This window comes from Bactrocera latifrons, unplaced genomic scaffold, assembly GCF_001853355.1.
Source record: "Bactrocera latifrons isolate USDA-ARS-PBARC rearing strain unplaced genomic scaffold, ASM185335v1 scaffold_20, whole genome shotgun sequence".
Classification (NCBI taxonomy): Eukaryota; Metazoa; Arthropoda; class Insecta; order Diptera; family Tephritidae; genus Bactrocera; species Bactrocera latifrons.
Window position 1 is genome coordinate 935,507 of NW_017535519.1, and position 14,533 is coordinate 950,039.

The following is a 14,533-nucleotide window of genomic DNA, read 5'->3' on the forward strand; positions in this document are numbered from 1 at the left end:
CAAAGAAACAAGTAAGGAAGGGCTAAGTTCTGGTGTCATCGAACATTTTATACTCTCGCATGACAAGTTTCATCAAGATATCTCAATTTTTACTCAAGTTACAGCGTGCACGAACGGATAGACAGACATCTGGATTTCAACTCGACTCGTCAGAGAGAGAGAGAGTATAAAAATGATGCTTTCTGAAATACATGAAAATATCTGAGAGATTTACCGATATTTTTGGTGAAAAATTAGGTTAGGTTAGGCACTGAGTTCTTCGTGTTCGATATCAGCGACCTTGAAAAGTTATAGTCCGATCTGCTCAGCTCAAATACCGTATTTGTGTAAAGTTCTATTCCGCTATCATCATTGTTTCCTAATGTATACTCGTATATTATACAGAAAAGGCATCAGATGGAATTTAAATTAGCGTTATATTGGAAGAACCACACCGTGAACCGATTTCACCCACATTTCGTACATGTCATCAGGGTGTTAAGAAAATATTATATACCGAATTTCATTGAAATCGGTCGAGTAGTTCCTGAGATATRGTTTTTGGTCCATAAGTGGGCGACGCCATGCCCATTTTCAATTTAAACAAAAAAGCAGCTTCCTTCTGCTATTTCTTCCGTAAAATTTAGTGATTTCAACATACGCACTTTTAGTGATTTTCAACATAAMCTTTGTATGGGAGGTGGRCGTGGTTAYTATCCGATTTCTTCCATTTTTGAACTGTATATGGAAATGCCTGAAGRAAACGWCTCTATAGAGTTTGGTTGACATAGCTATAGTAGTTTCCGAGATATGTACAAAAAACTTAGTAGGAGGCGGGGCCACGACCACTTTTCCAAAAAAATTACGCCCAAATATGAAACCCCCCGTAATGCGATCCTTTGTGCCAAATTTCACTTCAATATCTTTATTTATAGCTTAGTTACGACACTTTATAGGTTTTCGGTTTTCGCCATTTTGTGGCCGTGGAAGTGGGCCGATTTTGCCCATCTTCGAACTTAACCATTTTATGAAGCCAAGAAATACGTGTACCAATTTTCATCATGATACCTCAATTTTTACTCAAGTTACAGCTTGCACGGACGGACAGACGAACGGACGGAGATACAGACATCCGGATTTCAACTCTACTCGTCACCCTGATCACTTTGGTATATATAACCCTATATGTCTGACTCTTAATAATACTCTCCTTACCAACTTTGTTGCGAGAGTATAAAAAACACACTCTGAACACACTATACTCTAAGATCATATCAGGAAAGTTTTGCGAATTGTTGTAGTTTAAAGAAGCGTTTTATAATTCGATTACTTGGGTAATCAGTTCTTTGCGTATGAGTCCCGTGTTATGCCACATATCTGAATTGATGTAGTTTCTTCGCAGATGCTCTATTGCTTTCCTGCAATCCTAGCGAATAGCGGTACTTGGCGCAATGTCGTCGCTATAACCTGTACGATCATTCCTCAAACTTTGTGACCATCCAATCTGCTACCTGGAAAAAGTAATTATATAAATCTATGTAGTATTGGTAAATGGTTTGTTAATAAAAATAATTAGCCTTCTTCCGCTGCTACCCACAGAGTTTAGTTTTTTAAAGCGCGGCCGAACTAAGAAAATCTCGATGTTGGACCGACTAGAGTCATTTTTTGAAGCGCGGTCGAAGGCATGCCAAAAGTAGTTTTGAGCGAACAACTAGTAATGCCATAACTCCTTCTTTAACATTTACTATACTTATCTTTAACGTATATTATGTAAAATTTACATTCTTTAAATTGTTGAATTAGATTTCAAATGCTAATATTTCAAAACCTGAAAGTCTCCTACATGTATTTCTATATTTTATTATCCTGTATAACTCTCCTCCAGTATACTCTATCCGCCCTTACCCATTTTAACAATGATTGGATACTGCAAGAAGGCAATGATTAGAAACCTAGGAGCACGCTCTGTACTCAATTGAACTTTTGATTGGCCATCACAGTCACCAGACGGCAATCCAATAGAGAATCGTTCGGCCTTCATGACAGCAAAACATTTAACGTTAACAAATGACTTCATTCGGTTATTGCAACATATCTGTGGAAGTTTATTTGCCGAAAATTTATTTGCAAGTTGCCATCAAAGGTTTTCAGGCTATAAGAGAAAACGCGGAAGATTGAAGCACCTATTGAAAAGTACAACAGTGTATTTTTTATAATTACAACATTTTTTCCAATAAAAGTTACCTACACTTCGGGAAACGAAAGCGTTATTTTTTTAACGTAAAAACACAGCTAAAACACGAAGGTTCACATGTTTTTCACACATAAATTTTTCATACATTGAAATTTTTAGAAAATCATATTGGGTAGTCGAAAAAGTCTTTTCGTATTTCTAATCAAACTTTAAAGAATTGTTTTTTATATATATAAGTAAACAAATATGTACCATTGTGGTCGACCACTTTTTGCCATTTTTCCGCTAGAGACATTATTCCATGTAAATGTAAATTGAATTCCAGAACGGAAACGAACGAACCATTGTTGTTATACACGACTGATACAGCATCGTCTCTGTAAACTTTGCAAATTTCATTGGTGGCTTCGCTTTTTATACAAAAAATTCAAAATATAGCGAATTTCTTCATTATTTTCACCCATTTTTGAACAGCTAGACATTTTTTTCAACTTCACCTTTCCAACACTACATGATATGACACATAGCACTATATGGTGGTTGGGAACACTGGAGATATACGACTGCAACGATATCTATTGACAAAATACGAAAAGACTTTTCAGACTACCCAATATCTAAATCACAAAAAAATAAGTAAATTTCCATAAACACAACTAAGTGACAGAAATATCACAGTATTAGATAACACTAGACATTTGTCCTTAATGCACCTTAGGATCAATCTGCAACAGAATGGACTATGAAAACAAAAGATGTAAGTAAAAGGAATAAAGTGGAATGCCAGACTGCATAAATACCTGCTTATTCTACTAATAAAATAAGCAATCACTGGTCTCCCAAATTAGTATAGAAAAAATAAAAAATTTGCATTTGCCATAAAATTTCAATACCTTTATTAAATTAGATGAGCTAAGTAACGATCAAGATAAAAGTGATGAGACAGACTCTCAAAGAGAAGCAACCATAAATCCCCAACCAACTTTTGTGACAGATGTTAATGACAAATAAAATGATAAAAATACATATTCGCTTCTGTAATTGCTCATAAGCATTTTAATTATGTATATATCAATAAGAATAGGGCAAGTTAGGAAAAGGGTTAAAACTGTTAATGTGTTTTGTTTATTAGAAAGAATATATAATAAATAATGAGTAGATTTATAATTTTTTTTTTTTAACTATAAATTTATAATAATAAAAATTATAAACATTTGCAAGGTTACGATAGACAAAAGTTAAGGCACAGAAAGTGTTATTGTTCAAAGCCATGCGCTCTTAGGTTTCTGAGAACCAGAGACCTAAGAGCGCAGGCTTCCTGTAAAATGGCGAAATTTCCTGTTTTATCACAAGTCCATCTACATACTGGTTTTCTAATCCTACAAAAATGCCTGAACCTTCAGACTTTATGGTATACAAAGCAGTTCCAACTCATATGCTTTGACTTTAGCCCGAACCATTCGCCAAAGTCTAGTAAAATAACTGCGAAAATTTCCATAAATGATTTCCATAGGTATTATTTACATATACTAAAAATTAATTTGAACCCAACGCAGCCATGGGATCTTCACTGAACTTATTTTTGAATCAACGTATCAAGCGACTTCCATTAATCAATCGCATTTTCTTCACAATTATGTCTTTTAGGGTTTTTAAAAATATTCGAATACCCTGCAAACCGGTTATTCGAATATTATGTTTGTAACCCTTCGTATGAATATTACCGATTAGATTCCCACGTCATCCTATTAGCAGAAACAGTCAAAAATGCAGAATCGTGGGTCGTGTCAGCTGATTCGACCTATCTTTTGGGCACGCAACGCAACTCCCTTCTCTCTTTGACGTCGGATGACGTGAGAATCTACAGCATTTTGGTTTTTGGAGTCTAAACGTGTCAGCTGATTGCTCTCACAACCCAGGGCTGCCAATATCTGTATACTGTAGTAATTATCAACTTTTATAATTCAATCTGTTCAATATGTTTGAAATTTTCTTAAAATAACTCAAAATTGGAGTCGAATGCTATTATTTATAAATATATAAACTATTTTTAATAGTTTGTTTTCAGTTTTGATATTTTATATTATAAAAAATTGTAATTGAAAACATAGATGTGTACAAAACTATACATGCGTATTGAGCAATGGCAACATTGTGCAAATGAAGACAAACAAAGATGGCTGAATTCTGCGTTTTTGCCACGTTTTTCACTGCTCACACATTTCGCCGATGATGAAGGAAAACAAAGAAAGGCAGTAGCGTTTTTCACTGGCTCTGCTACTATTTACTGCGAGTATTAGAATAAACGAAAATTGTAAGAAATCTAAGCAGCCTTGATTTTTACTTGTTGAAATATATCACACGTTTTCATTCCCGTTTTCACAAAAAGAGCAGTCATACCAGTCGCCATGTCCATATTTGTGTAAATACTTGTCGGAGCGCTTATGCTTGTATTTTGTATGTCACTGTAAATACGTCCACTGGAGTGCTAATATTTTGTAGGTAACTGTATGTGCCACAACGTTATTTGAAGTAGGCGACGCATTGGCGGCATATATTACGGTACTATAGAATGTAAATGCGTGAATAAGCATAGTAACAGGACTAGAGAAACTGTTACTGAGTGCGGTCTGATCGTATTCTGCGAACAGAGTGAAGAGACTCAGGAACCGTTAGCTACTTTTAGAGCAATGAAAGGGTGCGTATATAATTAGGCGCTATGTCTTCGCAGAGTCAGTTCAAGAGGTGATCTTGATGGGAGCAGAACTCGCTGTGCTCGTAAAAATAAAAATAACAAGTGAAGTTATTGAATAAAGTGTGAAGTGTAATAGTATGAAGTGAAGTGATATGGAGACTTCTACAAGTAAATCTTCTACATACTCTTTAAACCAGTCGCGCCCAGTCAGGTTTCTGATTAGCATGTGAGTCCCTCTAATTTTTATTGTTTTGTCCCATCGTTTTTGCCAAGAGGTAACATTTCTTATTAAATTCTGCAGCACCTCTAGAATATTGTCCTAAGTAATAGTTGATCCTAGTAATAGTTTCAGGCATACAGTCTTTCTTGAGAACCACTCAACTAATCTTCATGAAATTTTGCACAGAACTTTGAGATACATATAATTCTTAAATATTTGGAAGAAAGATTTTTTTCGATTACAACTATTGGGAAAAAATTTCGAGACATTTTCACTGAAATTTTAATTATGTATTTTTACAAAATCTGGCAAAAATCCAATTTTCAGTTCTTTTTCCTTTGTTCAAGTTCTAAGTTAAAACAAAACACGTATTTTTACACTTTGCATGTTACTGTAAGGAGTTACCCTGCCAACACAGGCGCGGCTGTTTTCAGAGGAGTCACCTGAAATGACGTCGCAATGGAAGAAATTTAAAATATTTTTTCCCAAACAATTGTAATAGTGTATGTTTGTAACTATAAAAAATTTTAATAAAATATTTCATTTTTTATATGAAAAAAAATTTTTTTGAAAAAAGCTGTTTTTGACCCGAGGAAACCCATGTAACCCCATAAGGCTAGCTTGTCTTTCTTGCTTTCTCTCTTGTTTGGTAAGTCGACTCCTAGTGCTTTCTTTTGTGGTACATTTTCTTGAGCTCCATCGCCATAATGTCTGGTGGCATGATACCTGTAATAATTCCAACGGCTTCATGTGACTGGAGCTTTGTTTTTGCAAACCATTATTTTACTTTTATCGCCACGTTTTTGAATAGGTGTTCTATTTAGTTTATTTAGATTTTTCTTTTGTTATTACCGTTACTGCTATATCGTCAGCGTACCCGATTATCTGTATTTCTTTGAGCAGTGGAAGACGCAACAAATCGTCATTATAAAATACTGAGTCTTGTGGTACACCGCCTGTCATAATATAATTTTTAGGTCCTTCTTCTGTGCCATATAGCAGTAACCTATCTCGTAGGTAGCTAGATGTGACCCTCAGCAGATAGGGTGGTGTATTTAATGATAACGCCGAACGTTACTACCGCGCATTATTCTATTGAACCATACCACGATCTGGTGCCTGTGTCATCGAACGCCGTATTAATTTTCGGCCAAGTTCGGTGGTCCTGCAATTGTCTAGGGGGCAAGGGTTGGCCACCGTTTTTAATAATCTATGGTATATAGCCGCTTGTCCTGTATGACCTTTAATATTTATCATGACGATTTTGTATGCATCTCTTCACGGATTTTCTTCAACCTTGTTGCAAACTTCTTTAAAGCAACAGGTAGGTAGGTAGGTGGGAGTGCAGAGCTGTTGTCTATCGGGCTCAGTTAGCACTTGATGTGCCATTTTGATACACTATTCACCTGTATCTGCTATTACGTTTCAAATTTTCTCTCAAACCATTTTGAGGCTTCGATGAAACTACTTACATATGTCTGATATGCTTTTAATAGAAATCCATTCAAATTTTGGTGCTTGATGGATTCCAAGTGTATTGTGTCGTATCTATGCTAGAGCTGGGCATTCACAGCGAAAGTTGAAAATTGTGTCCTTGTTCCCTGCTACTCTGCAGCCTCGGCAGATGTCGTTGTAGGGCATACCCATTTTGGACGCATGTTCCTCAAATGACCAGTGCCCTGTTGTGGTAGCTGTTACTCTGTAGATACTTTTTCTCTATTTCATAAGTCGTTGGTTCTTTTCCTGTCATATGTTGGCCATAATTGTTTAGTTATGAGGCATTTTGTAATGTTTTTCCATCTGTTATTTGCAACTTGTTGAAATTTTCTCCTTTGATCGATCCCAGCGGGCTTGGTATTAGCTCCGCCTCGGATTCGTTGAGGAAAGCTCCTGCCTTTGCCAACTCGTCTGCTTTTTCGTTACCGAAAATGTTCCTGTGACCGGAAACCCAGATCAAGTCTAGTTGGAGCTTGTCTTTTATCTAAGATCAATGCTTTCTTGCAGTGGTGAACTATACAGGAATTTGTTACGGGTGAAGACAAGGCCAGGAGCGCCGCCTGGCTATCCGTAAATATATTTGCTTTATGTATATTCTGGTGGTTTTCTAATAGAACTTCGCAGGTTTTTTCTATGCCTACTACTCCTGCTTGGAAGATGCTAGCCGAGTGCGGTAGACGTATAGAGGGAGATATGCCTAGATCAGCGGAGAATACCCCCGTGCCTACTCCGCAGTCCATTTTGGACCCGTCGGTATAGACTAAGATGATATCCTGCTCTCCTATTGAACCTCTTCTCCATTCTCGTCTAGATGGTATCCTCAACTGGAAGTATCTATTGAAATCCAGCTTTGGGAGAATGTAGTCTGATTTACTAATGGTGAGCTTGTTTAAGATTACACTATATCCGTAGTTCTGCTGATTCCAACCACCCAATTCTTTTATTCTTATCGCTGCATGAGCTGCTGTTTGTGAATAAAAATGGCCATGGGTAGTTGATGCAGTACCACATTGAGCGCATCAGTCGGCCATGACCTGATTGCACCAGTAACATCCGCACATGCTGCTCTTTGTATTCCATTTAATTTTCTACCAGACCTTGCTCTTCTTTATTTCCTTCCTTCTGTCATTTCGCTTCCTTTTAAAGCGTTCGTTTAGCATTGTGAAGTTTGCCGTTTGTCGTCCCTTTTTAACTAACTTTTTTTTAACAATCCATTGATCGAACTCAAGTGTGAGTTACAAGGTAGACGACTTATCGCGTAATCCGTTGCAATATATTTAACTCGCCATGGTAAAGATAATAGCAACGTTGCAGTATTTTGTTATTACTTACCTATCAAAATTGAGTTAGATCCTCGAAATAACAACTCTTGGCCGAATAAAATCCGAGTCAAGCCCAATAACGTATTACAAGTAAAATTGTAAAAGACAAGACCATTGAACGTTAAAAAAACGTCTACAAGCTCAGTGTTCAAATTTGCTCTCCACTCCGAATGAATTCACTTGATTCAGCTTAATAATCTTACGTATGTAGGTGAACTTTGAACAAAATAAATGTTTTAGTAAAAAAATTAATAGAGTATTGGCGCCACCTACATTTCACATTCTGAATGCTTGTTATAGCAGGGAACGTAATTTATGTTTTCGGATGAAATGTTGCTAGCGTTTGAGCGCTATCTATAGAGTATTAGCAGATTATCGTATCATTCAAACCAGAGAACGTCTATCATATAGACGTCATCATGATAGACGTTCTCTGATTCAAATATCTTGTTACCGACCGATAACACTTTAAGAACGTACGTTCTCTGCACCACGTACTTGCACTGCTTTAACTACCCAAACAGCTGTTTAGGAAGTAAATTTAGCTGAACTTTGAGAGGAAATTATTAATTATGGCATCAACCCAAAGATTTTTATCCCAAATTTGTCAAAGCGCGCCTAATTTGCTAAATGTTTCTAGCAAATTACAGGTGAGTTACTTCATTAAGTGTATGGTTACGCATAATTACTTCTTTCATTTCAGCGCTTACCGGCTAGTGTTTTTGTGCGATATTCTAACTATCTATCATCCCCACCAGTGGGCCCCCGCGAAAAATATCCCGAAGTAGAGATTGTGCGAGATGCTCCTGAATGGAAATATGTTGAACGTTTGCTACCCCAAAAAACGATTCCATACCCTGTTAAAAAAGCTGAATATCCATCTGGTTGGAAGCCACAGACCGCCGCTGCACTACCAGACCTGAAATATTTTGTAGCACGCACGAAAAATCACATGGTTCCTGTGTACTTACAAAGAACCTTTCGTGGTCAACGTCGTATTACTGTGATTCGACGAATCCAGGGTGATATTTGGGAGTTGGAGCGTGAATTGCGGGTTGTGGTAGAAAAAGCTAGAAATGGCAAATTATGCGCTAGTCGAGTAAATGAAATGAGTGGACAAATTCAATTCCATGGCGATTATGTAGATGTTATACGAGAGCACCTTAAAGAAAATGGGTTTTAAGTTGTGAATTTTGTTGTCACGAGATTGTGAATAAATACGAAATTTAAAGTATGTTCTATAAAAAATTATACGATTTTTATTTTTATGTTTTGTTTCTTATTTTTTGGGAATTGCGCTAGTACATAGTTAAGATATAGTTAGTTTAGTTTATTAGCGAAATGTTAAAACGAGTTGGCAGAAATTTAACATGTAACTGGTTATGTAAGGATTATGTATACATGCCCTGAGATAATTTTTATAATCAGAACTTAGTTCATTACATAAACATATACCGTTAAATTTAAATCCCACTTGATGATTTTATAACTAATGAAAAACTAAGGACTATAGAATTGCAAATCGGCTTTTATCACACAGCCACAGAAGAGACTGAAGTCGCCGTAGATCGTTTGAGCGCTTTACGTATAGCAGTCCAATCCTCCATAATATCTTCATCACGCAACATGTAAACAATGTAGGGACCAGTAACCGTAACAGCTTTTTTTCTCCCAGGACCACGCACTTTACTGGCCCGTCTATCAACAGCCCAATCTGACCAAGATATATCGACATTGTTACGATCTTCCTCCAGTCGACGTATTCTTTCTATTAACTGCTCCTCTATCTGATCGATTGCTAATTGTTTTTCACTCTGAAATAAATAAGAAAAGATTGAACTTAAGCAAAATGGAAAATGAATAAATTAATTAAGTGCTTGGCGAACCGTAAAGAGTTACCATTAATTTATATCAAAAATTGTAATTTCAAATACATGTGGCTAAATAAATTAGCCATATTTAAGAAGGAGGAGGAGGACTTTCCAAAATCTACTTAAATGAGCTTTGACAATTTTCACCCCAAGTGGAAATATTTTTTGTCTCAAAATTCGTAGTTGTTACAGTTACTGTACAAAATTTCCGCTGTAATCTGCTTATAATGCTGTTATTGTTGCAGAAAATGGTTGAAACTTACCTCGAAATTTTGTTGTGCGGCTTGAATCTCAGACTGATACTTATGGTCAATGTTTTCTAATCGAAATTGACGCAGTTTCTCCGCAACTTCTACGCGATTTTCGTAAGCTTTGTCTAATTCTCTCAAGGGAATTAAGTATTCCTCTGAACGTCCTTCCCGCACATCGGCAATCTGTTGTTCATTTTGTTTATATCGCTCTTGATAGTATTGCTCTCGTAATTGTTCAAATTGCATTTCGAGGCTGGCTGGAAGTTAGAAAAAGTTTACAGAAAACGTACGAAGTACTGCACATTAAGCTTTCCATAACATATCATAAGTACCTAAATCCTGACAATATTCACTACGGATTCTATCCATTTCGATAAAATCCATATCAGATGAATCGTCAGAGTCCATTTCATTTGCTTCCTCGTCCGTCGATTCTCGGTTCGGGCTGGAGTTTGAATGATCGGACTCGGCCCCAGAAACATCCTCAACATCTGTTGCCTCCCCCTCATTTTTAGCAGGCATAGTGTTAACGCTTAAAATTCGACTTAACGAACAATTACCGGGAAAACAACTAAATTTAACAGTTATTTATGTAAACAACTCCGTTTATTGCAAATTTTGTTTAATGTTCCCCAAGTAATTTTACAACTGTGCTACCTGCGATTGTTATGTTGTTGTGAACTACAGGCCAAATGTCAAACGCATTATGATAAACGTCAATTGTGTGGAATGTGAAATATAACTTTTAGATGACATATTGTCACATGCAGGTGTCGCTATAATCAGTTATGACTACATATCTAATTATTACTTTGTAAATGCTGAAACTTTGTTTAAATAGTAAGAAAATATTGTACGAATCGACTAGAATTATATAATTCGAAATTTATAATAAAATGTTATTATAAAAATTAATTTGAGTTTTTTTACAAAATCTGTTATTTAAATAGTAAGAAATTTTTAGAATTTATATATATTATTTCCGCTATTTATAGAAATAATGATAATTTCTATACGTAGTATAAGTTCTATATCGTGTCTAGTGTGCACATCCTTATGATTTTAAAATTTGTCGTGTAATTTGTTGGTTGTCAGTTATATATAATATTTTATTTATCTTATTAATTTAATTGAAATGAAATACTATGGAAATGACAGTTCTTATCAAAAATGTTTTCCGCTCTAAGCTTTTATAAATTTCTTTCGTTTGGCGCACGGAAAGTATTTACCCTTGGTATATATCTAAGTGTGTGTATATATTTTTTATATTTCATTTAAAAACTTCCAAAAAGCTACAACTCTGCAATTTGTGTGTTATACTGTACAATGAACAAAACATTGAAATCGGAACTTCCAAATTGAGCAACAGTTTACTTCTTTTTATTGAATAAAGCTTTCGAATAAATAAACCTTAAAACAAAAGTACATTTTTGCAATTATTTTATTGGAAAATAATTCAAATTAGGACATGTATTTAATTAAATTTATTTATATTTAATTTTTAATTGCGATGGCAAAAATAGAATATAATAAAAAGTAATAGACGAGCACTTTAAGGAAAAAGAAACTTCGATATGTTGTCGCGCATACAAATTAAAAGCGCGTAGGACGCGTCGCAATTGTTCTTTATGCCGCTTGTTACATCTTTGCATTTTGCTAGTCCATTGCGATAATCATCCTTGTAATTGTCCGGCATCAGCAAATCGATTTGCTTCAATGCGCTTTCATATAGAAACTTGCCTTTCTTCATCTATAAGAGCGACACACAGAACACATTTTTTAAATGATTTAACTTCCCAAATATCACTCTCACCGTCTGCATCATTTCCATAATACAATTAATATAACATTTTACGTCCTTCGTGTCTGGAACATTACCTTCTTTGATGCCATCAGCCACTTCTGAAAATATTACAAATAATCACTTGAATTAGATAAGCGAATAGGGCAACAAACCCTACATTTCAACTAGTACTACCCGTTTGCCAAATCGAGGTAAATTGAGAAACCTTTACATTGTGCTTTTTGATACAATCGATAAAGGTAAAGAAAAGTGGAGGATATATTAGGAAAAAATCTTAGTCAAAAGTGTTGTCACCGTTGAAACCAAAAATTTTTAACCCGCAAATTAAAGTGCGAACGAGAGCCTAGATAAGGGTAATATCATTTTACGGAAGGCAAGGATAAAAGTTGCGAAAAAAGAAAACAATTACATTGTTGCGAAAGTTGATATTCAGCGCAGAGTGGCTGAGGTAATACTGACTGAGCGGAAAATTACCTCATATCGGAATTGTACAGTGGTGTGAACAAAAAACAAAAAAAAAAAAAAAAAAAAAAAAAAAAAAAAAAAAAAAAAAAAAAAAAAAAAAAAAACAAAAAAAAAACAACAAAAAAAAACATTAATACTGTGAGGCAAACATTATATAAATTTTACTTGTATCTGAAAACAATTTTAATTTTATAAGAAAGTACTTCAGTTTAAATTTCGAAAATTTATTTTATTCAATTATAATGATCTCAGTTGCAAATGTATTATTATTTCAATTTTAGAATGGGAACATGTATTTTCAAAAGAAAAACCAAAAAAAAAATATATATATTCATCAATAAATAAAATTATATGTCCGGATTAATTCAGCTCAGGAGTTATAGCCTTGACAAACGGCAATGTTAATCCGGATTAACTGCGCACTTAATCAGATCCAAATTTCTAGGTAACAAAGGCAGCTATGCGAGTTTGAAACTCTCGTAAACAGTTGATTGCCATTTTTATAATATTTTCAATGAAAATGATTAGAAGATAAACATTACGGTTGTTAGCCGACCAATTTTTACAAAACTATTTTTTATTACAGAAACATATCAACATGTTATTTTTAAAACTGCATCATAAAATAACATGATAATATAATTAAATAAAATTTGAAAAACAGCTGTCAGTGTTGCTTGCTTTTCATTCATAATAGATTAAAATTGGCAATTTTTAACCATGTTGCTAGCAGGCAACAATGTAGGTAACTCTAAATGGGAGTTAGAAACTGAGTTATGATCGCCAACTCCTGAATTAATCCGGATTAATGTCATATCTTCTACAGTGTGCTAAATTTTACTAAAATCGGTTCAGTAGTTCAGGAGTCCTTCGCGGACAAACAACGCGACACGTACTTTTTATATACTATATAAATATTAATAACTATGTACGAAGTTTGTTTGCTTAAAAATATTTTGGAATCCCACGTACATATGTACTTGTACTTTAAACTTTATACCAGCAGACAAATTACGTATGAAAAGCTCATTTTTAGCCTTCCTGAAGCAAACTCTATTTCTACAAGGCATCATAAATATTACCTGGTGATATTTTATTAAATTTTGGCAGACAGACATCTCGCATTAGCTTTCCAGCAGATATCATTTGCTCCTCGGTAGCCTGAAAATATAGACAGTACATAATAAAATAGATATTTTTGATTTGTAAGCTTTGATAACATTTGAAAACAATTCCATAGTTCAAACTCCATTTATAGCGACAACTTTTAATTATCTAATTTCTATATATTCTTCGAAGAGAGGGAGTTCTACAGGCTTACTCTAAAACATATTTTCCAATTTTTTAAATAAAAAAGTTAACCTACTTTCTACCGCCATCTCTATAATCCCTTAAACGACTATAGTTGTCTTGGATTACTATTTTCCATACATTCGCCGCAACCGCTGATATCGGATATCAGCATATATGTACAAACTGAACGGGCGGAAACAGGTCCTTGTATGGAAAAGTTTTCCATTCGGCGAGCTATCTACACGAAATTTCACATGTGTTATTGCCCAAGGCAATAATAGTGCAATATCTGAAGAATTTGGTCAGATCGAATAACTATATCATGTAGCTGCCATAAAAACTGACCGATCAAAGTAAAGTTCCTATACGGAAACTTTTTATTTTGGTGAAGAGTTTTCTAACTTTGCTGCAACCGCAAGTAACATTTTTTCTCGTTTATTTTGTGGTTTATTACTGAATATTACTTTTCTTTCCAGATAATATACTTTTACGAATTATCAAAATGTTATCGTTCTGTAAAATATGACAATATTTTTATCGAATTTTATGTACACACAAGAAAGAACTTGACCTGAAGATATGTAGATGGTGTAAACTTTACTGAACACTTCCCAGTGTATCAAATGTAGTCTAGATTTACCGATTCTGTACGGTGATACAGGACCAAGTCTCTAAATTTCATAGAGACAATTTTTGAGACTTGAGACGATTTTGCTATTCTGTAAGTGACAGTCACAAAATCTATTACATTTAATAATTTAGAGATGCTTTTAAACTTCGATGAAAATAAATATGTCGATAACAAAAATTAAATTTTCTATAACATAGTCAAAAAAGATAATTATCAATCAAAATAAAATTATATGTTGATTTTGTTTCATAATATTTTCGAAATTTTTGTAAAATTGATTTATTTTTAACCTTTTTGTGTTTGAGTTGCTT

The 14,533-nt window shown here is 34.6% G+C and overlaps 3 protein-coding genes across 3 annotated transcripts in view; 1 reads left to right on the forward strand and 2 right to left on the reverse strand.

The window, feature by feature from the left end:
- The first annotated feature begins 8,407 nt into the window (after positions 1 to 8,407).
- On the forward strand, positions 8,408 to 9,175 carry LOC108967969 (probable 39S ribosomal protein L49, mitochondrial). Its single transcript, XM_018931681.1, has 2 exons — positions 8,408 to 8,557; positions 8,611 to 9,175. Exons 1-2 carry the CDS (start codon positions 8,480 to 8,482, stop codon positions 9,088 to 9,090), a joined length of 558 nt encoding a protein of 185 aa, XP_018787226.1. The 5' UTR covers positions 8,408 to 8,479; the 3' UTR covers positions 9,091 to 9,175.
- Positions 9,140 to 10,706, reverse strand: LOC108967967 (breast cancer metastasis-suppressor 1-like protein). Its single transcript, XM_018931680.1, has 3 exons — positions 10,362 to 10,706; positions 10,042 to 10,286; positions 9,140 to 9,721 (listed from the first exon to the last, which is right to left on the reverse strand). Exons 1-3 carry the CDS (start codon positions 10,549 to 10,551, stop codon positions 9,440 to 9,442), a joined length of 717 nt encoding a protein of 238 aa, XP_018787225.1. The 5' UTR covers positions 10,552 to 10,706; the 3' UTR covers positions 9,140 to 9,439.
- Positions 10,707 to 11,514: 808 nt separating this feature from the next.
- The window catches only part of LOC108967981 (general odorant-binding protein 19a), a 3,897-nt gene continuing 878 nt past the window's right edge, over positions 11,515 to 14,533 (reverse strand). Inside the window, exons 2-4 of the mRNA XM_018931693.1 lie at positions 13,381 to 13,459; positions 11,843 to 11,931; positions 11,515 to 11,779 (exon numbers count right to left, since the gene is read on the reverse strand). Coding sequence (XP_018787238.1) covers positions 11,582 to 11,779; positions 11,843 to 11,931; positions 13,381 to 13,459 — 366 coding nt within the window. The 3' untranslated portion in view covers positions 11,515 to 11,581. The remainder of the gene's footprint in view (positions 11,780 to 11,842; positions 11,932 to 13,380; positions 13,460 to 14,533) is intronic.